At 42.1% G+C, this 22,443-nt stretch overlaps 1 protein-coding gene across 5 annotated transcripts in view; it reads right to left on the bottom strand.

The window, feature by feature from the left end:
- LOC137351772 (dipeptidyl peptidase 9-like) overlaps positions 1 to 22,443 on the bottom strand; it is a 146,885-nt gene that overhangs the window by 104,699 nt on the left and 19,743 nt on the right. For 2 of the 5 annotated variants that reach the window (XM_068016580.1, XM_068016584.1), the window contains exons 2-4: positions 14,891 to 15,005; positions 12,879 to 12,968; positions 1,157 to 1,401 (exon numbers count right to left, since the gene is read on the bottom strand). In XM_068016580.1, coding sequence (XP_067872681.1) covers positions 1,157 to 1,401; positions 12,879 to 12,934 — 301 coding nt within the window. In that variant the 5' untranslated portion in view covers positions 12,935 to 12,968; positions 14,891 to 15,005. Of the gene's footprint in view, positions 1 to 1,156; positions 1,402 to 11,899; positions 12,130 to 12,878; positions 12,969 to 14,890; positions 15,006 to 22,443 lie in introns of those variants that run through there. The other 3 variants (XM_068016582.1, XM_068016583.1, XM_068016581.1) reach the window with 3 other exon arrangements.

Raw genomic sequence — 22,443 nt, 5'->3', positions numbered from 1 at the left:
ACAATATTGAACACTTAAATCTCCCATTAACCTTCACTGCTCCAAGGAGGACAATCACAGATTTTCCAGTCTTTTCACATATAATTCCTTCGTCCCTGGATTCTAAACAAAAATAAACTTTCCAATCATGCTGCCTTCCAGCTCCAGGTCACCGCAGCAAACAGTTTTCTCAACCTGACCTGCAGTGTATTTATCCACGCATTTCCTTTAACAACACATCTTTACTGCACTGGATGCTCATCAACTCAACTTAGCTAGTTCTTGGGAGAGGATTTGTAACACAAGAGCATATTGTAATATTACTGCAGCAATATGGTGTTCATCTGAAAATTTTAACATGCTCTGATCACAGGTTCTGCTTCCATGCGCACATGCAAAGAGGCCAGGTCCATGCACTGACTAATTCCTACTTTGTCTGAAATTATGGACACTTTTTCCCCTATTTAGTCTAGGAGAATCATAAGCCACTGGAAATATGAATGAAACCACTTCAAGCTCATCTTACTTGAGATTCTTACAATCCAAATGAGACTTGCATCCCATCATTCTACCCCTAAAAGTCAATACCAAAATCACCTCCTTCAGAAAGATAAAAAGTCAATTTTTCTCACGCCTTTCCGCATAAATTAATTATCTGATGCTAGGAATCAGCCTTATGGCTCTTCTCTGAACTGCCTCCAGGAATTGGGGCAGCACAGTGGCCAGCACCACAGCCTCACAGCTCCAGCTACCCGGGTTCAGTTCTGGGTACTGTGTGTGGAGTTTGCAAGTTCTCCCTGTGACCACTTGGGTTTCCTCCGTGTGCTCCGGTTTCCTCCCACGTGCCAAAGACTTGTGGGTTGATAGGTAAATTGGCCATTGTTTAAAAAAAAAATTGCCCCTAGTGTAGGTAGGTGGTAGGAGAATTGAGGGAAGGTGGGAATGAGAGAGGGAAAATGGGATTAATGTAGGATTAGTATAAATGGGTAGTTGATGGTCAGCACGGATTCAGTGGGCCAAAGGGCCTGTTTCGGTGCTGTATCGCTTTATGACTCCATGACTCCTTTATATCTTGGTGACCAGAACCGGATACAGTAATCAAGGTGCATAGTTTGAGCATGACTTTTAATTCTCGCTTACTGCATAACTCAGCATTCTATTACAACACAATACTTACCCAAGTAATAGACACGGTGGGAATGGTGCCCAGACTCATCGTTTTTTGGAATGAACTGGAAATCATGAGGTGCTTTGTTAATGATAATGCCAGGGTACTTCCTGCTGCTGTGGATAATCTCTCTCAGTCCATCCCATGTGTGCTTCTCAACATAAAATGGAGAGGATGCATCCTCCATATCCACCACCTCTGTGCTTTCAGACAGTGCTTCCACCGTAGCCATCTCCTCAGCCCTTGCTACACAACTGCAGCAAAAATAAAAATATGTACTTTAAATGTTACATATGTAAACAGATCTAGTTTGAGAGACAGAAACAAGAAATACATACAGCTGCTATATGGGTTCCTCCACTCTGCAAAGTCAGCAACAAAAATTTATTACACCTTTATTTTGCACGAGAACAGTGGAAATAAAAATTAGGTATTTACAGTGAATATTAAAGCTGAACTGATTTTCTTGGATTATATAAAAACTCCATCCCAATTGAAACCTACAAGGGTTAGAAAAAAAAACATCCTGGTCAGCAACGTGATGGGATAAATCTCTCACCCGCAAGAAAACCACAACTCATTTGTGATTGTGTGACACATAAGCCTTCTGCTAAGTCTCATCGTCAAAGAAGACTATATCTCAAAGCTTGGTCTTGATGCAACATGGATCAATAAGCTCTTGTCAGGAGAGCAGTCAGGCTGTTTTCAGAAGCTGGGAACATTCATGACTCAAAAATATTTTAAAAATCCATCACAACTTTATAAAAAGACTGTAATAAAACCAATAATGGACATATGTGTCTGACTCTTGCCAAACTAGGCTGAGCTAGACTTAAAAATGTCAGTGAAGAAAAAAGCTTTCAAATGCTTTTCACCGCCTCAGCAACTTGTATTTATATAGCACCTTTAACGTAATAAAACATCCCAAAGCGCTTCATAGAGGCACTGTAAAACAAAATATGAACTCAATATCCCAAAGTGCTTTACAGCCAATTAAGTACTTTTGAAGTGTAGCCACTGTTGGCAGCTGGTTTGTGCACAGTAAGATCCCAAAAACAGAAATGAGACAATGACCGTTAACAGTTTTTTTTTAAATGATATTGGCTGAGGGATAAATCATGGCCAGGACACAAGAACTCTCTTACTTTTTGAATAGTGCCATGGGATCTTTTATATTCACCTGAAAGAGCAGATGTCACATATAAATCTGTCATCCAACAATATAGCAATCCCTTAGTATTGCACAGAAGTATCTGCCTAGCTCAAAGCTCTGGAGTGGGACTTGAACACAATCTTTATAATCATAATCAGAGGTGGACACCTTTGAAGGTTGAATTGAATCATGCAGCCAATCCCTAACTGCAGAAAAGTACACACGCACACACCGTCCCCCTCAAACCCCACCCAAGTATAGTCCAGGCCTAGACTGTAAGACAGCTACTGGGGTTTTAAGGAAAATCAAGCTATTGAAATTGGAAATGCAAGATCTGACCTAATGATAGAAATTTAGAGTGCTATGAACAAAGTTAGGCACTGGGGACTTTAACAAATTAGAAAAAAGTCTAGGAAATAAGTAATTTCTCAGACATCCACTTGTAGTCTTGTGGCCTTCAATAAGAAATATTTACTGTATAAAATTGTTTTTAATGCTGGAACCAAGTTTCTTACTCTGTTGCCATCTGTCAAATGCAACGAGTGTGCAACTCTCTATTGATGTATTAAAACTACACTAGTCAGCTGCTTGACATTTTCTCCAGTGTCTCGGCAGATGATTGTCGGGAAGATTTTAAGTAAAGGAACTCTTCACACACACTTCCCTATAGAGTCACTATTTTAAATAAATTAATATTCACAGCCAAGGGAACCTCCACCCTCAATGCTTAAAAAAAAGGAACTTTTGCAATTAAAGGCAGCAATATGAATAGTTAGGAACAGAACTATGTGGGAATGTGCTCATTACTTGCATTTTCATTTTGACTGCAAAACAAAAACATTACATGGAAGCCACTGCATGCTTCCCACTAATCCTGCAGCCAATTGCTATCAGTCCTCACCCAAAATCTGGAATATTTTCTCTCTTCTCAATTCTCTCCCCATTTCTGAAGATGTCAACCTTTGCTGCTCTAATGTTTTCATAGATACCACAGCAGCCCTCTGATAGCTCACTCAAATAGATGTTCGTTCAGAGCCGGGATAGTGAATACAAGCTCATCTTCCATTTGTTGCTCACAGGTAGTCTGGGATCTGGAGTTAGTCATGATGTTTTAGTTGCTAACCTAGCTAACCCAGTTAAGGACAATGCTTATTCTAATCTACTTACATACTCCCTGTGAAAATCTAAGGCATGTCATTAGCTTGTAAATTTATGAGAGCAATCACAGGTTTGTAAATTTCAGGTTCATTTTCTATAATGAGGTGTGACACATCCATCAGGAGTATGATGGATGCCTCCTAGATATAAAATAGTTCAGAGTATAAATAAATGTCAACAAGTTTCCTGTAGCACTGCTTACTATTGTAGCAGAGGATGGACTATTTTAAAAAGGAGAAAAACAGTATACCATACATAAGACAACATATCTTCACTGAAGAAGTTAAGTGAACACTGGGTGAGTCATAGAGATCAAGTGAGCAGCTGCAGACATACCAGCTCCAACACGGTCAGTCACTTGCTGCATAGTAGGAGGCCATTCAGCCCATCAAGTCCATGCCGGCTCTCCGCAGCGCAATCCAGTCAGTGCCACTCCCCCGTCCGATCCCCACAGCCCTGCAAGTTTATATCCTTCAAGTGCCCATCCAATTTTCTTTTGAAATCATCGATCGTCTCTGCTTCCAGCACCCTTGTGGGCAGCGAGTTCCAGGTCATTACCACTCGCTGTATAAAAAAAGTTCTTCCTCACGTTCCCCCTGCATTTCTTGCCCAAAATCTTCAATCTGTTCCCAAGTCCGTGTACCATCAGTTAATGGGAACAGTTTCGCCTTCTCTAACTTACCTAAGCTTGTCACAATCTTGTACACCTCTACCAAATCTCCCCTCACTCCCCTTATATCCTACTTCCCTGTTTCTTTGTATATTTTTAAAGCACAACACAAATTTTCCGGTGGTGGACAGGAATGTATGCTAAATATAAACCGTTTTTATATTTTACTTAAACAGAATTTGGAGAAGGCAAATGTATGATGACTAAACTGTTGTTGCAGTCCACACACTTTTCAGCAAGAGCTACTGGATAGCAAACATGAGTGAGAATCTGGATTGACATCACCCTTCCCTAGCCCTGGGGTGTTGAGGCCAATAGTTGAACATCAATGGCTAAGCTGCTGAGCTCAACCAACGCAACATACCAGGGATCAATCCCAAAATGTTCTCTGCATAGCTCAGAACCACCCTCTACAATGTATTTACCCACTGACATTGAATACTGACCCCACACTGCATAAAACAGAAATCTTTCTCGAGAAGAAAAGGTTTCATGCCCACAGTCAGAGCCATCATATCCTAGAAATGCTAGGAGTGATTTGTGATTAGAATGAGTGCAAATTGATTGCAGTGATTATTTTTACTGTTGTGCATTAGCGCCAAAGGAAAGTGGAACCATAGTGCTCTTGAGTTATGTTGGCTGAGGCCCCAAAACTGGATTTGGGTTTCATTTTCACTGTACATGCAGCTTTAGTGCGAGGTGAAACCACATCCCAGTCACTCATTATAAATACGAATGCACCCTCACATATAAGTCAGTCAAAATATTGGCCACACCTGCTTACAACAATGGTGCAAAGAACATCAGCAATAACTAAATGACTAACACAGGGTATGCCTTTGTCACTTCCTGGTGGTCTGTCTGGTTTTATTCTTATTTGACTTTTCTGCAGCAGTTTAATACAACTGAGTGGTTTGCTGGTATATTTCAGACAGCAACTGCTATGGGTCTGGAGTCATGCATCAGCCAGACCAGGTAAAGACGGCAGATTTCCTCGCCTGAAGGACTTACAAACATACGAATTAGGAGGGGGGCATTCGGCCCCTCAAACCTGCTCTGTCATGGCTGATCTGACTGCGGCCTCAACTCTACTTTCCAGTCTACCTGCTATAACCTTTGACTCCTTTGTCAATCAAGAATCTATCTAACTCAGCCTTAAAACGATTCAATGATCCTGTCTCCACTGCTCTCTGGGGAAGAAAATTCCACAAACAATCTGCAGAGAAAAAAATTCTCATCTCCATCTTAAATAGGACACCATAATTTGTAAACTGTGTCCCCAAGTTCTCATCTCTCCCATAAGGGGAAGCATCCTTTCAGCAACCACCTTGTCAAAGTCCCCTCAGCTTCTTATATGTTTCAATAAGATCACCTCTCATTCTTCTAAACTCCAACAGATACAGGCCCAACCTGTCCAACCTTTCCTCAGAAGGTAACCACCTCATCCCAGGAATCAGTTGAGTGAACCTTCTTGAACTGCTGCGAAAGCAATTAAATCCTTTCTTAAATAAGGAGACCAAACCTTTATGCAGTACTCCAGATGTGGTCTCACAACTGTAGCAAAACTTCCTCATATTCCATTCCCCTTGCAATAAACATTCCATTTGCCTTCCTAATCACTTGCTCTACCTGCATACTAACTTTTTGTGATTCATGTACCAGGACACCTAGATCCCTTTGTACCACAGTTCTGCAAACTCTCTCCATTTAAATAGTACACTGCTTTTCTACTCTTCCTGCCAAAGTGGAGAAGTTCATATTTTCCCACATTATCATTATTAGGGGCGGCACAGTGGCACAGTAGTTAGCACCGCAGCCTCACAGCTCCAGGGACCCGGGTTCGATTCCGGGTACTGCCTGTGTGGAGTTTGCAAGTTCTCCCTGTGTCTGCGTGGGTTTTCTCCGGGTGCTCCGGTTTCCTCCCACAAGCCAAAAGACTTGCAGGTTGATAGGTAAATTGGCCATTATAAATTGTCACTAGTATAGGTAGGTGGTAGGGAAATATAGGGACAGGTGGGGATGTTTGGTAGGAATATGAGATTAGTGTAGGATTAGTATAAATGGGTGGTTGATGTTCGGCACAGACTCGGTGGGCCGAAGGGCCTGTTTCAGTGCTGTATCTCTAATCTAATCTAATACTCCATCTGCCAAATCTTTGCCCACTCACTTAACCTACCTATATCCCTTTGCAGACGCATGTCTTCTTCACGATTTACTCTCTTACCTACCTTTGTGTCATCAGCAAATTTAGCAACCATACATTCAGTCCCTTCATCCATGACATTGATATAGATTGTAAATACTTGAGGCCCCAGCACTGATCCCAGCAGCACGCCACTAGTTACAGCTTGCCAACCCAAAAAAGACCCATTTATCCCTACTCTCTGCTACCTGTTAGCTAACCAATCCTCTATCCATGCTAAAATGTTCCCCCCTACACCACAAACTCTTATTTAGTGTAGTAACCTTTGATATGACACCTTATCAAATGGAAATCTTTTGGAAATCCAAGTACACCACATCTACAGATTCCCCTTTATCCACCTTGCTTGTTACTTCCTTGAAGAACTGTAATAAATTAGTCAAACACGATTTCTCTTTCACAAAAACATGCTGACTCTGCCTGATTGCATTAAAAATTTCTAAGTGCCCTGCTACAACCCCCTTAATAATAGATTCTAGCATTTTCCCTATGACAGATGTTAGGCTAACTGGCTTGTAGTTTCCTGCTTTCTGTCTCCCTCCTTTCTCGAATAGAGGAGTTACATTCACTATTTTCCAAACTGATGGGACTGTTCCAGAATGTTGAGAATTTTGGAAAATTACAACCAATGCATCTACTATCTCAGCAGCTACTTCTGTTAAGACCCTAGGATGAATGCCATCAGGTCCTATCGACTTGTCAGTCTATAGTTCTAAGTTTTCTCAGTAACCTTTCCCTGGTGATTGCAATTGTTCCTCCCTCTCTTTCACCTCTTGATTTACAAGTATTTCTGGGATATTACTGGTGTTTTCTACAGTAAAGACAGGCACAAGATCTGCTCAACACTTCCACCATTTCCTTATTTTCCATTAATTCCCCAGATTCACTGTACAGGACCTATGCTCATTTTACTTACTTTTCCTTTTTAAATACTTTTAAAACTCTTACCATCTGTTTTTATATTTCTATCTAGCTTTCTCTCGTACTCTAATTTCTCCCTCATTTTTATTTCGCCAATCTTTGCTGGTTTTTAAATCCTGTCCAATCTTTTGACCTACCACTCATCTTCGCTGTTTCTTTCAATTTGATACTCTCCTTAACTTTCTCAGTTAGCAACAGATGGTGTGCATTCTCAGAGTCTTTCATTCTCACTAGAAAATAACTTTGCCGAGTGTTATGAAATATCTCCTTAGATGTCTGCCACTGCATCTCTCCTGTCCAACCTGTTAACCTAATTTTCCAGTTCACTTTAGCCAGCTTTACCTTCATACCCTTGTAATTGCCTTCAAGTTTAAAATACTAGCCTTAGACCCACATTTCTCACCCTCAAACTGAATACGAAATTCAATCATGTTATGATCACTGCTGCCTAGAAGCTCCTTTACTAGGAGGTCATTAATTAACCCTGTCTCATAGCACATGACCAGGTCCAGAATAGCCCGGAATAGTCTGGTTGGCTCTAGAATGTGCTGCTCTAAGAAAGTGTACCAAATACACTCTACAAACTCATCTTCCAGGCTACCTTTGCCAATCTAATTCGTCCAATCTGTATGTAGATTAAATTACCCATGATTATTGACATAAATGAACAAGATGGGTTTTTACGGCAATCCAGTAGTTTTGTGATCATCAACAAGACTAGCATTTTATTCCACATTTTAATTAATTGAATTTAAATTCCACCAGCTGTGGTGGGATTTTTGCAAGAATATTTCCAGAGTGTTCATCTGGGCCTCTGGATTATAAATCCAGCAACTAATTTGTAATTTGTTCTTGGGATATGAGCATCGCTGGCAAGGCCACCATTTATTGCCCATCCCAAATTGCCTTTAAGGTGGTGGTGATGAGCCGCGGCCTTGAATTACTGTAGACCATGTGACATAGGTACACCTACAGTGTCACTATGCTACCGTCCCCTGTCCACGATCTACAAGGCACAAGTGAGGAGTGTCATGGTATGTTCTCCACTTGCCTGGATGAGTACAGCTCTAACAAAAGCAGCTCAACATCATCCAAGACAAAGCAGCCCACATGATCAGCACTCGATCCACCACCAGCGCACAACGGCAGCAGTGTGTATCATCTACAAGATGCACTGCACCAACACACAAAGCCTCCAACAGCAGCATCTTCCAAACCTGCGACTTCGACCACCTAGAAGGAGGTGGTTAGCAGATTCATGGAAACACCATCACCTGCAATTTCTCCAAGTCTCTCACCATTCTGACTTGGACCTATATCGCTGTTCCTTCAGTGTCACTGGGCCAAAATCCTGGAACTCCCTCCCCAACAGCAGCGTGGGTGCACCTACACCACATTGATTGCAGCGGCTCAAGTTGGCGGCTCACGATCAAGTGCTTAAGGGCAATTAGAAATGGGCAACAAACATTGGTCTCACCAGCGATGTTTACATCCCATGAATGAATAAAAATATCAGGTCTCCTCTTAACCTTCTACGCTCCAAGAAGAACAACCCCAGATTCTCCAATTTATCCACACAACTGAAGTCCCTCATCCCTGGCATCATGATGGTAAATCACCTTTGCACCCTCTCCAGGGGCTTGACATCATTCCTAAAGTGTGGTGCTGCCCAAAATTGTATACAATACTTCAAGTGAAGCCGAATTAGTGATCTGTAAAAGGTTAGCATTACTTCCTTGTTTTTGCATTCAATGTCCCTATTTACAAAACCAAGTGCCCCATACTCTTATTTAACTGCCTTATCAACTTTCCCTGCCACCTTCACAGATTTGTGAATGTGCATACCCCTTCAGGTTGCTCTGCTCTTGAACCAACTCAAAATAGTACCATTTAGATTATACGGTCTCTGTGTTGTTTCTCCCAAAGTGTCTCACTTCAGATTTCAGTATTAAAATGTATCTGCTTTGTCTGCAATTTCACCAGTCTAGGTCCTTTTTAAATCTACTATCCTGTTCATAATTACGACATTGCCAAGCTTTATCATCCGTAAACACCAAATTATATATTCCATACCCATGTCCACATCATTTATTTAAGAAAAACAATGGTTCGAGTACTGATCCCTGGGGGGACCCCACTGTATAATTCCCTCTAGTCATTTGTCTGTTATGCAGTACCTATCAAGTGCCTATCAAAAGCTCATGCATACATCTACTGCACCAACTTCAACAATCCTCTCTGTTACAAAGAAATTAATCAGGTTTTTTTTTAATTCGCTCATGGGATGTGGGCACTGTTGGCTAGACCAGCATTTATTGCCTTGCCCTCGAGAAGGTGGCGGTGAGCTTCCTTCTTGAATCGCTGCAGTCCTTGGGGTGTAGGTGCGTCTATAATGCTGTTAGGAAGGGAGTTCCAGGATTTTGACCCATATTTGATCCAGCAATGGCAATATAGTTCCAAATCAGGATGGTGTGTGGCTTGGAGGGGAACTTGCATTCCCATGCATCTGTAGCCCTTGCCCTTCTAGGTGGAAGAGGTGTCAGGTTTGGAAGGTGCTGCCAAAGGAACCTTGGTGAGTTGCTGCGGTGCATCTTGTAGATGGCACACACCGCTGCCACTGTACTTTGGTGAAGGGAGTGAATGTTGAAGGTAGTGGATGGGGTGCCAATCAAGTGGACTGCTTTGTACTGAATGGTGTTGAGCTTCCTGAGTGTTGTTGGAGCTGCACCCATCTATGCAAGTGGAGAGTACTCCTTCACACTCCTGACTTGTGTCTCATAGATGGTGGACAGGCATCGGGAGGTCAGGAGGTGAGTTACTCGCAGAATTCCCAGCCCGACCTATTCTTGTAGCCACAGTATTCATGCTGCTGGTCCAGTTCAGTTTGTGGCCTATGGTAACCCCCCAGGATGTTGATAATGGGGGATTCAGCGATGGCAATGCCATTAAACATTAAGGGGAGATGGTTGGATTCTCTCTGGTTTGAGATGGTCATTGTATGGCGCGAATGTTACTTGCCACTTATAAGGCCAAGCTGGATGTTGTCCAGGTCTTGCTGCATCTGGACATGGGCTGCTTCAGAATCTGTGGAGTTGCGAATGATGCTGAGCATTGTGCAATCATCAGCTAACATCCCCACTTCTCACCGAATGATGGAGGGAAGGTCATTGATGAAGCAGCTGAAGATGGTTGGGTCTCAGATTCTACCCTAAGAAACTGCTGCAGTGATGTCCTGGGACTGAGATGATTGACCTCCAACAAAGACAACCACCTTCCTTAGTGCTAGGTATGACTCCAACAAGCGGAGAGTTTTCCCCGAATCCCATTGACTCCAGTTTTGCTAGGGCTTCTTGATGCCACACACAGTCAAATACTGCCTACATATCAACCTGCGCATCTTCCAGATCTGATGAAAGGTCATCGATCTGACATTAACTCTGTTTCTCTCCCCACAGAGATGGCACGACTTGCCAAGTTTTTCCAGGAGTTTTTGTTTCTATTTCAGTTTTACTGCATCCACACTATTTTATTATTCTGTCGTAATAGGACTGCCCAAAAGAGAGGCTCCCCATGTATTGGTGACCCGAACACTAAATAGCTTGTTACAGACTTTAAAAAAAAAATGGAAGAGTTATATCCTTCACAGGTAGTTACACGGCTTTTTCCAATTATCAAAATCAGACCTCATAGGCCGCTTGTTTGAAGAAAAAAAATCCTCTCAACAGCCATGGAATAATAATTATTCCAAGAAACTTTGACTAAATTTTGGGAAATAAGTGGGGGGGGGGGGGGGGGGGGGGAGAAATGAAGAAATGCATTTTAAAAACACATTTTGAATGAAGGAATTTATTTAAGATATTAACCTGTACATGCCCCATCAACTCAGCTTGAATATCCAATGTTTCCACCTGGCTTCTTTACCATTCCGTACCCAGTATTCCATAAGAAAGGAAAACAGCTCTCATTTAAACCCAATACATTTAACTATTGTGCCAGAACACTGACACTTAGTTCAACACTTCAAATTTGTCCCACCCAGTGACAGATCTGTGACCACCAGCAGTTCACCCCGATATTATACAAAATGGGCCCCGCAGAAATCAATCCAGGTTTGAGCAAAGATCTGTAATGGCACAGCTTTTCACAATTCAAGTAGAGATAACAAACTTTTCCACACACTAGCCATTTCACTTCACTGATATCCTAGTGATGGACCTGTGCCCATGACTCTGCCAAAGGTGGAATAGCCTAGTGAAAGAATTTGGTCCCAGGAGTCTCAATAGTTGGGCTTTTATTTTCCCTGCCCTCCAGACTCCTCTACGTCTACTTTCCACCTGTCCCCACCACCCAAAAAATAACCAGATAGTTATAGGAAGAATAATCCATGCCCAATCACTTCAGAAGTTAAAGCACACTAGTGCACCCTGCAATGCATCAGGTTCCCCAAAGATAATACAAAATACTGCTGGGGTGTACCTCAGATTTATCACTCTGCATATATTTGCTTCACTAAAGAGATAAAGGCTTATGCATGCAAGTCTTACTCTATAGTTCGGTAAAAGGATTAAACAATGTAAGCTGCAAAGAAACCATTGTTTACACAACAGTATTGACTATTTTCAGAAATTTAAAATTATGGCACTTAACTATATGATCATTGCGCACCTGGTGCACCTTTGCCTGCGATTCCTGAATACATGTGATAGCCTAATTTCTGACGTTGCTGCTGAAGGGTCTGCCTATCTTTTTCGGACACATGGCTAGCCAGCTCCAACCCTCCGAACTTTTGCCCTCGCTTATCAGGCCATGCCAATCGGATCCACGTATGCAATCACCACATGCACGTAACATGCAACATCTTGCTTTACTGCTCCGCTCTGGAAGAGAATGCAAGAACTGGGTTCTTAAATTACTACACTCTCCATGTACTTTTGCTAAAAAAAATGAAAATGTTGCCTTCATTTGCCATGGCAGTGACTATTCTTGCACAGAAAGAAACAAATGCATTAAACGTATTGCAACATATACTGGAAAAAAATTCAGCAATCAATGTGGTTTACCAAAGTCCCAAGCATTACCTTAAATCCAAAACCTCATAGTATGGCCATGATGCATCAATTATGCAGAATGTCTGGTTTACAAAGTTCATGACTCCCACAACAAAAACTGATGCCCCACTAATTTTTTTTGTTTGAAGGATGCATGGGATTGATTTCAATCTTTTAGGGTTCAGATGGTTATAAACCCCTTCAGTTTTGCTGTTGCGGTTTCTCATCACCCAATCCTACAGATCAGATTACATCACCACAATCAGGCATCCATTATACAAAACCTTACCCCAAGTCAGCAGGTGAAAGCACTGATTAGAGTGCTTCTGCAGTGCTAACAGTATGAGACAGCTCTAAACACAGTATGCTTTACAGACTAGAAAGCAATTTCCTTTATAATATATAGGCAATAAGCCACTGGCTATCAGAAATCTAGTACAGACAAACTCAGACAGGAACTGCAGTACAGTCTAACGCCTCAAAAAATACTGCAATTCTGGTAAAATTCTTTCAACTTCAAAAGGCAAGAGATTGATATTTAAGCATATAGGGGTAGGGCAACCTTTGAAATCACTTACCTTTTCCAACTTTCTGTGGTATCGTCTTCAAGTTTAACTTTCTTTACTCTATGCATTAACAGGCTAACAAGCCTCCACCAAGTCAGTAATCTAAAAAAAATAGCAGCACTTCAATACCTCAATATTGACAAGATCAAACAGTCCTATTCAGCTCTCATCACTTATATCTTAGTTCAGGCTTCCAACCTTCTCATGGCACTCAGCCTTCGTGTTCTGTGATTTTGAAAGAGTCAAGCCCCATAATCTATTGTTAACAAAAATTAATTTAAATTACCTATTTTGGCAGTCTTGGCAATGAATAGGACGTTCAGCTGGCAGCACTGACCACTGGGTGAGAAGGTTTCAACTTCAAAAACTACGCCAGGACTTGAATATAAACTGGTTGTCATTTCAGTGCACAAGGGAGTACTCTATTGTCAGCGATGACATCCTTTGCATGAGATGATAAAGCAGACCTCCTTTGCTCATACATATAAATGTACAAGACCCAATGGCACTATGCAGGAGTTCTCCCTTAAATCGTCACCACAAACAAAAACAACTTATCTGGTCATTCATCTCATGTTTTTGGGACTTGCTGTGCAATAATGGCGGTCAACTTTGCCTGGAACTAAATGACCAAATTGAGTTTTGTTTTTAAATATGCATTTTGGGATGTCTTAGGATAAATTATATTTAAATGCTAATTCCCTCTTTCTTGTAAATGTCACCATTCAGATCCTCATCCACGCTTTCATCATCTATCAGTTTGATGTCTGCAATGTTCACCTCACTAGCCTCCTGAGCTCCAAGCCTACATCAAATCAAGCAAAATTCTGCTGCTCGCCAACCTATACTAACATTGAATCCCTCTATGGTCTTGCTCCTTCATACACCATTCCCACTTCCTCCAGCCCTACATCCAGGTCATGCCCTCTGGTCTCCTTTACATCACTTATTCTACTCCATCAGCTGTGCAGCTTCTGGAGCACATTTTAAACCCACACTCAAACTCTACCCCAACCCTTTCTACTTCTCCACCTTCATAAGCCTCTGCAAAGCATACTGTGTTCACAGACTTTAAGACTTCCCTTAATGCGCATCCATTTTTGAGTATCCCTAAGTCAGGAACATTGAGGATAACTGCATCTCAATTCCCTCACTGACTTAGCACCCTCTGGCAAGCATAGTGCTTTTTTTTTTCCCCAGATGAGAAGTTAAATAGGGGCCTTGCTAGGTCCCAGGCACATTTGGAAGAACAGAGAATTATCCCAGTGTTTAGTCAATATTCCTCTCAACTCCCAAAAACAGATTAGTTGGTCATTTATTTTATTGTTGTTTGTAGGAACTTTCTCTGCACAAAACAGCTACCATGTTTAACCATTATACTTGCACAATGTAAAGCACTTTGGGATGTGATCAAACCTTATAAATGCAAGTCCTTCTCCTCAGCACTACAAGGGTGTCCAAGTTTCAATCTTTGTGGATCATATGGGTGCACCATAATGGCACTGTGCCACATATAAAATTTGAATCCGTATTACTATTAATTTGTGTATAGCTCAAGCTCCTGATCCTTGCAAATCTTGTTTTATCCACCTTTTAAGAATAGTGCTTAGAGAAGCCCTTTAACCTCAGAGTCATAAGCTTAACTAACAAGTTGGCTGGGCTAGGGAATCACAAATTGGGCACCCTGCAGTACTTCACAAAAAGCATTGACTTTCAAGGACTTCAGGGAGCCCTGAAATAATTAGGCAGCAATTACTATGGTTACAGCTGCATGGACCGCCACCCTATAATTGCTTGAAACTGATTTCTCAATTTCCAGTGGGCCCGGAGAAAATATCTCCAATGACAAATTCTAGTTGAGATGTTACAAGAATTAAAAACTTTATTCCACACACATGGTGACTGGTCATTCAATGATGCCCCTGGCCACAGATCATGCTTTTGGAATCCACAAAAGGTACCTACTTCATCCAAGGGCTGGAAATAGCAAACATGTTAACAGTAAAGAAAAACACAGGACTTACCAGCGACTACTTTCAAGCATGAAATGATTCAGAGCTGAGACAATGTCTTCTACGCCATAGTCAAAAGCAACTGGACAGCACAGCCCATGGTATAATTAGGCTTCTCGGACAGAATCTGCAACAGAGAGAGATAACAGAGTTTTCCCTAAAAAAAAACTGTACATACCCTGCTTACAGTAAATAGGTGCTGGCTATGGAAGATGGTAGTGGGACCCAGGTCACTCAGTTCACTATTACTTTCGCTGAAAGGAGGCAGCAATGCAGAGAAGCTGCACTTTAGTCAACAGTCCTAATAGGCATTCATTCAGGAAGAATGTGCTGTCTTTAGGAACTCCTGAATAGCCTGCAGTAATTTTAAACGTCAGCAAACAAAGACTTGCATTTGTAATAGCCCCGTTCACAACCACCAGACATTTCAAAGCGCTTTACAGCCAATTAAGTACTTTTGAAGTGTAGTTACTGTTATAATGCAGGAAACGCAACAGTAAATTCACACACAGCAAACATGCACAAACGGCAATGTGATAATTATCAGAATCTGTTTTTGTGATGTCGATTGAGGGATAAATATTGGGGATAACTTGCCTGCTCTTCGAAATAGGATCTTTTACATCCACCCGAGCAGGCAGATGGGGCCTCAGTTTAACGTCCCATCTGAAAGATGGCACCTCGGATAGCGCAGCACTCCCTCAGAACTGGACTGGAGTGTCAATCTTGATTTTGCGCTCACACCCTGGAGTGGGACTTGAACCCAGAACCTTGTGATTCAGAGGCGAATGCGCTACCAACTGCGCCCCGGCTGACACCTAAAGGATGTTGCTAAACACACCAAGAAACAACAGGAAACATGCTTCCTCTAGGATGGTCACCAATTCCTTCTTTTGTCTCTATTAGTGACTATTCCATTACTCTGTGCAAATCTGCTCAGCAATCAGGGAATTGAACAGATGTTTGACTTGGTGAATGGTTAATATTTTGCCTACACAGACAAAAGGAATCAGGGAAAGAACATGTGCTTCATACCCACTACTGAAACATACACCTTTATTTTCATAATTAATTTACTTCTCTCTCCCCTCCAGAATCTCCAGGTAGAACTAAAGAAGCTGGGTAAAGGCTAAACTGGTGCTACGGTAAAGTAGTGGTTATGTTAGTGGTTCTGATTCCCAGAGTACACGAGTACAAATTCCATGGTGGCTGTTCAAGAATTTGAATTGTTTTAAACAAAAAAATTGGAAACAAAAAGCTGGTATTAATAAAAGTGACCAGGAAGCACGGGATTTGTGAAAAATCCAACCAGTTCTCTTGACATCCTTTCAGGAAAGGGACCTTACGACGCCTGGCTTATACATGATTTAAGTCCCCACACTAACGTGGTTGACTCTTAACTGCCCTCTGAAGCCACTGTTGTATCAAACTGCCTTCTCACGGTAACTAGGGATAGGCAACAAATGCCAGCCTTGCCAGCACATATTTGGAGAATGAATAATAAAAAGAACTCTCATACAGATCAGGAAGGTCCCAGATTCAAAGCATGATCTGAGCTGTGTTAGCAGTCATCCCAGGGAAGTGGGCAGCAGAGCGGCATAAAGTCATACAGGATCACTGTCCCAGGTCAGCTGGGACCTGTGGAACTGCAGCAACTGTGAAACAGTTCCTTCGGAAGAAAAAAAATTGGGAGGGGATGGGTAGAAATTAATGAAACCTAAAGTGTGCTGCCAGCACTTTCTATTTGAGATTTCAAGCATTTGCAATTTTTTAAAATCTCTACCTTGCACAAGCAACAGCTTAGAAGAAACTAAATGTTCCTGTTGCCAAGAAACCCGCTATAGGAAGCCTCCATTTAGGGGAAATATAAAATTATTTCAGTGAGGAGGAATTTGCAAAATTTATATCAGACAAACCAAGGAATTCCTGGGGAAATGGAAGTCAGAATTGTTCATATAGCAAGACAGGATAGAAGCAAAGGAATGCTATTCCAAGCAGCTATACATGTGGGCTCGAAGACCACTGAATACCAATCGAGCAGCAACATTGCAGATCTTCTGCTTGGCCTTCACTGATGTTAAACAAAAATATAAAAATTGGCACATTTATTCTCCGAATCAATAAATACTTTTGAGATCAAGATGATGTAGCAGCAGCAACACTCAATCGAACAGTGAGGCCATTTGACCACAATGAGTCTAAGCTGCAAGGGTCATTCTCAAATGTCATCCATGAAAGGTTAGCATGCAATTGCCTAAAGGCCCCGTGAGCCTGCTCCGCCATTCAATAAGATCATGGCTGATCTGTTTGTGTCTCGAATTCCACATTCCCATCTACCCCAGATAAACTTTGATTCCTTTGTCTAACAAGAATCTATCTACCTCTGCCTCAAATGCATTCAATGACCCCGCCTCCACCACCTCTGAGGCAGAGAGTTTCAAAGTCACAAAACACTAAGAAATTTTTCCTCATCTCTGTCCTAAAATTTTAAAACAGTGCCCCCCTAGTTCTGGACTCACCCACAAGAGGAAACATCCTTTCCACATCCACCTTGTCAAGCCTATTCAGGATCTTATATACTTCAATCAAGTCTCCCCTCACTCTTCTAAACTCCAGTGAAAAAAAGCCCAGTCTGTCCAACTTTTCCTCAATCTAGTAAATTAAAAGCAAAATATTGCAGATGCTGGAAATCGGAAATAAAAACAAGAAATGCTGGAAATACTCAGGTCTGGCAGTCTCTGTGGAGAGAGAAGCAGAGCTGACATTTCAGGTCAGTGACCCTTCATCAGAACGAGTAAACTCTTCTGAACCGCCTCCAACGCATTTATATCCTTCCTTAAATGAGACCAAAACTGCACACAATATTCGAAATGAGGTCTCACCAATGCCCTGTATGACTGAAGCATCACGTCCTTACTTTTGTTTTCAACTCCTCTCGTAATAAAGGATAGCATTCCATTAGCCTTCTTTATTACTTGCTGCACCTGCATACGAACCTTGAGACTCAGGCACTAGAACACCTACATCCCTCTACACCTCAGAATTCTGTAGCTGTTCTCCGCTTAAGTAATATTCTGCTTTTTTATTCTTCCTGCCAAAGTGAACAACTTCACATTTTCCCACATTATACTCCATCTGCCAGATTTTTGCCCACTCACTCATCCTATCTATATCAGTCTGCAACCTCATGTCCTCTTCACAACATACTTTCCAACCTATCTTTGTGTCATCTGTAAATTTAGCTACTATGCCATCGCGCCCTTCATCTAAGTCATTGATATAAATTGTAAAAAGTTGAGGCCCCAGCACAGACCCCTGTGGGACTCCGCTCGTCACATCCTGCCAATCAGAAAAGGACCCATTTATGCATACTCTTTTCTGCCAGCCAATCTTCTATCCATGCTAATATGCTACCCCCTACATTATGAGCTCCTACTTTGCACAAAACCTTTTATTGGCACTTTGTCAAATGCCTTCTGGAAATCCAAGTACAGTACGTCAATGGGCTCCCCTTTATTCACGCTGCATGTTACTCCTTCAAAGAACTCCAATAAATCGGTTAAACATAATTTCCCTGTCACAAAACCATGCTGACTATTCTCGATTACCTTGAGTTTCTCTAAGTGCCCAGCTATAGCCTCCTTAATGATCAATTCTAACACCTTCCCCACGACAGACGTCAAGCTAACTGGCCTATAGTTACCAGTTTTCTGCCTCCCTGCCCACCCACTTCTTGAATAGAGGGGTTATATTTGCTACTTTCCAGTCTGATGGAACCTTTCCAGAATCTAGTGAATTTTGAAAAATTAACACCAACACATCTACTACCTCATTAGCCACCTCTTTTAAGACCCTAGGATGAAGCCCATCTGGACCCGGGAACTTGTCAGCCCGCAGGTCCATCAGTTTGGTCAGTACCGCTTCCCTGGTGATTGTAATTTCACCAAGTTCCTCTCTTCCTTCCGCCTCCTGATTTTCAGCTATCGCCAGAATGTTTTTTGTATACTCTACAGTGAAGAAAGATGATATTTGTTCATTTTATCCGCCATTTCCTTATTATCTATTAACTCCCCATTCTCACTGTCTAGAAGACCAACACTCGCTTTACTTACTCTTCTGTTTTTACATTTCTAGCTAGCTTCCTCTCATACTCTAATTTCTTTCTCCTGATGAACCTTTTAGTCATTCTCTGCTGTGCCTGATATTCTGACCAAGCATCTGACCTGCCACTCATCTTTGCGCAGCTATATGCTCTTTCCTCAAGTTTGATGCTTTTCTTACCATCCGTGGTTAAAGAAGTTGAGTCCTCCTCTCAGAGATTTTTATAATAGGAATATACTTATCCTAAGTATTCTGAAATATCCCTTTAAATATCTGCCACTGCTTCGTTATTGATCTATCTCCTAACCTAGTAACACCCCGTTCACTTCAGTTGCTCAGCTTTCATGCCCACATAGTTGCCCTTATTCAAGTTTAAAATACTAGTCTTAGACTCACGCTTCTCTCTTTCACACTGGATGGAAAATTCAATCATATTGTGATCACTGCTACCTAGAGGTGCCTTTACTCTGAGGTCATTAACTAATGCTGTCACATTATACAAAACCAAGTCTAATATAACCTGCTCTCTGGTTAGTTCCAGAACGTGCTGCTCTAAAACTATCTCAAAAGCATTATGAACCCCTCATCCAGGCTACTATTGCCAATCTGATTTTTCCAGTTTATATGTAGATTAAAATCACCCATGATTATTGCTGTCCTTTTATCACAAGCACCCAATATTTCTTCTTGGATACTTTGTCCTACATTGTGGTTACTGTTCGCGGGCCTGGAGACCACTCCCACTAGTGACTTCTTTCCCCTCCTATTCCTCATCTCCACCCAAACCAATTCTACATCCTGATCTCCTAAGTCATCTCAAACTATTGCACCAATGCCATCCTTGATTAACATTGCTACCCCTCCATCTTTACGTAGCTTCCTATTCTTCTTGAACGTCATATACCCCTCAATATTCAGGACCCAATCCTGGTCATCCTGCAGCCATGTCTCCGTAATGGCTATCAGATCATATTTATTTACTCCAATGTGCGCGACCAGTTACTTTGTTATGAATGCTACGTGCATTCAGATATAGAGCCTTTAGTTTCGTCTTTGTTATCTTTGTAACAACTAGCCTCAACTGTTGGTGTGTTCTTAGGTTTTTTTCTCTGTCTCTGCCTGCCATTCTCTGACCTTCATTTCCCATATTACTATGCTGCTCTCCTGCCTTGACTCTAACCCTTGGTTTGTTACATCTACCCGGCTTGATCCCTCACCTCTCCCCCCTTGCTTAGCTTAAAGGCTTCTCTACTTCCCTAGTTAAACGGTTTGCTGGAACACTGGTCCCAGCACTGTACAGGTGTAGACCGTCCCAACGGTAAAGCCCCCACTTTCTCCAGTACTGGTGCTAGCACCTCACGAACCGAAACCCACTTGTCCCACACCAGTTTTTTAGCCACGTATTCATTTCACTAATCTCATGTGCCCTCTGCCAATTGGCATGTGGCTCAGGTAATAATCCAGAGAAGGTGTTTAAAATGAAATTCTGCACAATTTCCATTTGAAATGCAAAGACAATTAAAAGTAGTCATAACCGAACTTGGAAGGAACTACTTATTTTGGAAAATGCAGGTTTCAGCATAAATCCTGGTGTTCTGCAATTTGATACACCAAATAGCTCAGTTACTTCAGTAAATTTGTACAGCAGCAAACTTATTGTTCAAACCAGTGTTCATCACCAGTAGCAAACCAGAGTCTCCCCAACTTTTGTTATGGAAATTTGTAACCGAACCCACAGAAAAAAAAAAGATATACTGATAAGCATATTCCTCCACTGCCCCTTCACATCCAACCCACTGAGCAGGAATAAATGGGTCACGTTTGGGGTGGCAGTGTGTAACTAGTGGAGTGCCACAAGAATCAGTGCTTGGGCCTCAACTATTTCCGTAAATGCTGGTATGCAGAGGGATTTGGATGTCCTTGTACATGAATCACAGAAAGTTAACTTGCAAATGCAATAAGTAATTAGGAAATCAAATAGCATGATGGTCTTTATTGCAAGAGTGTTGGAGTGCAAGCGTAATACAGTCTTGCTGCAATTATACGGGGCCTTGGCGAGACTACACCTGGAGCATTATGTACAGTTTTGGTCTCCTTACCCAAGAAAAGATATACCTGCCTTAGAGGGGGTGTAACAAAGGTTCACTAGATTGTTTCCTGGGATGAGAGGGCTGTCATATGAGGATCGAGTAGAATGGGTTACTCTCTGGAGTTTAGAACAAATCAGGAGTTATCTCATGGGGGATGGTGGCATTATGGTAATGCTACTGGACTCGTAATCCAAAGGTCCCAACTAATGCTCTGGGGGACAAGGGTTCAAATCCCACCTGGCAACTGGTGGAACTTAAATTAAATTAAATTAATAAATCTGGAATTAAAAGCTAGCCTCAGTAAAGGTGACCATGAAACTGCCAGGTTATTGTAAAAACCCATCTGGTTCACTAATGTCCTTTAGGGAAGGAAATCTGCTGCCTACCCAGTCTGACTCCAGGCCCACAGCAATGTGGCTGACTTAACTCAGCCAGCCACTCAGTTGTAACAAACAGCGACAGGAAAGGTGACAAAGAATAAAACTGGATGGACCACCAGGCATCGACTTGGGCACTCAAAACAACAACTGCACACCCTGCCGAGTCAACCCTCCTTACTAACATCTGGGGACTTGTGCCAAAATTGGGAGAGCTGTCCCACAGACTAGTCAAGCAACAGACTGACATAGTCACACACATCGAATCATACCTCAGTCAATGGCCCAGACTCCTCCATCACCTGCAGGACAGACCCACCACAGGTGGCAGCACAGTGGTGTAGTTAGGAGGAAGATGCCCTGGGAGTCCTCAACATTGACTCCAGACCTCATGAAACCTCATGGCATCAGGTTAAACATGAGCAAGGAAACCTCCTGCTGATTACCACCTACTGCCCTCTCTCAGCTGATGAATCAATACTCATGTGGACCACCACTTGGAAGAACCACTGAGGGTAGCAAGTGCACAGAATGCACTCTGGGTGGGGGACTTCAATACCCAAGAGTGGCTCAGTAGCACCATTACTGACTGAGCTGGCCAAGTCCTGAAGGACAGAGCTGCCAGACTGGGTCTGCGGCAGGTGGTTAGGGAACCAAAAAGATGGGAAAACATGCTTGGCCTTAGCCTCACCAAATTACCCGCCACAGATGCATCTGTCCGTGGCAATATTGGTAGGAGTGACCGCAACAGTCCTTGGAGTAAAGTCCCTACATCGCACTGAGAATATCATCCATCATGTTGTGTGGCACCACCACTGGGCTAAAGGGGGTAGATTTAGAATAGATCTAGCAACTCAAAACTGGGCATCCATGAGCAGCAGAATTGTATTCAACAATTTGTAACCTCATGACCTCACATTTCCCTTACTCTACCATTTCCATTAAGCCAGGGGATCAACACTGATTCAATGAGGAGTGCAGGGGCACATGCCAGGAG

The sequence above is a fragment of the Heterodontus francisci genome, chromosome 36, assembly GCF_036365525.1.
Source record: "Heterodontus francisci isolate sHetFra1 chromosome 36, sHetFra1.hap1, whole genome shotgun sequence".
Lineage (NCBI taxonomy): Eukaryota > Metazoa > Chordata > Chondrichthyes > Heterodontiformes > Heterodontidae > Heterodontus > Heterodontus francisci.
The sequence above is the reverse complement of the archived record's forward strand: the minus strand, read 5'-3'. Positions and strand labels throughout refer to the sequence as shown.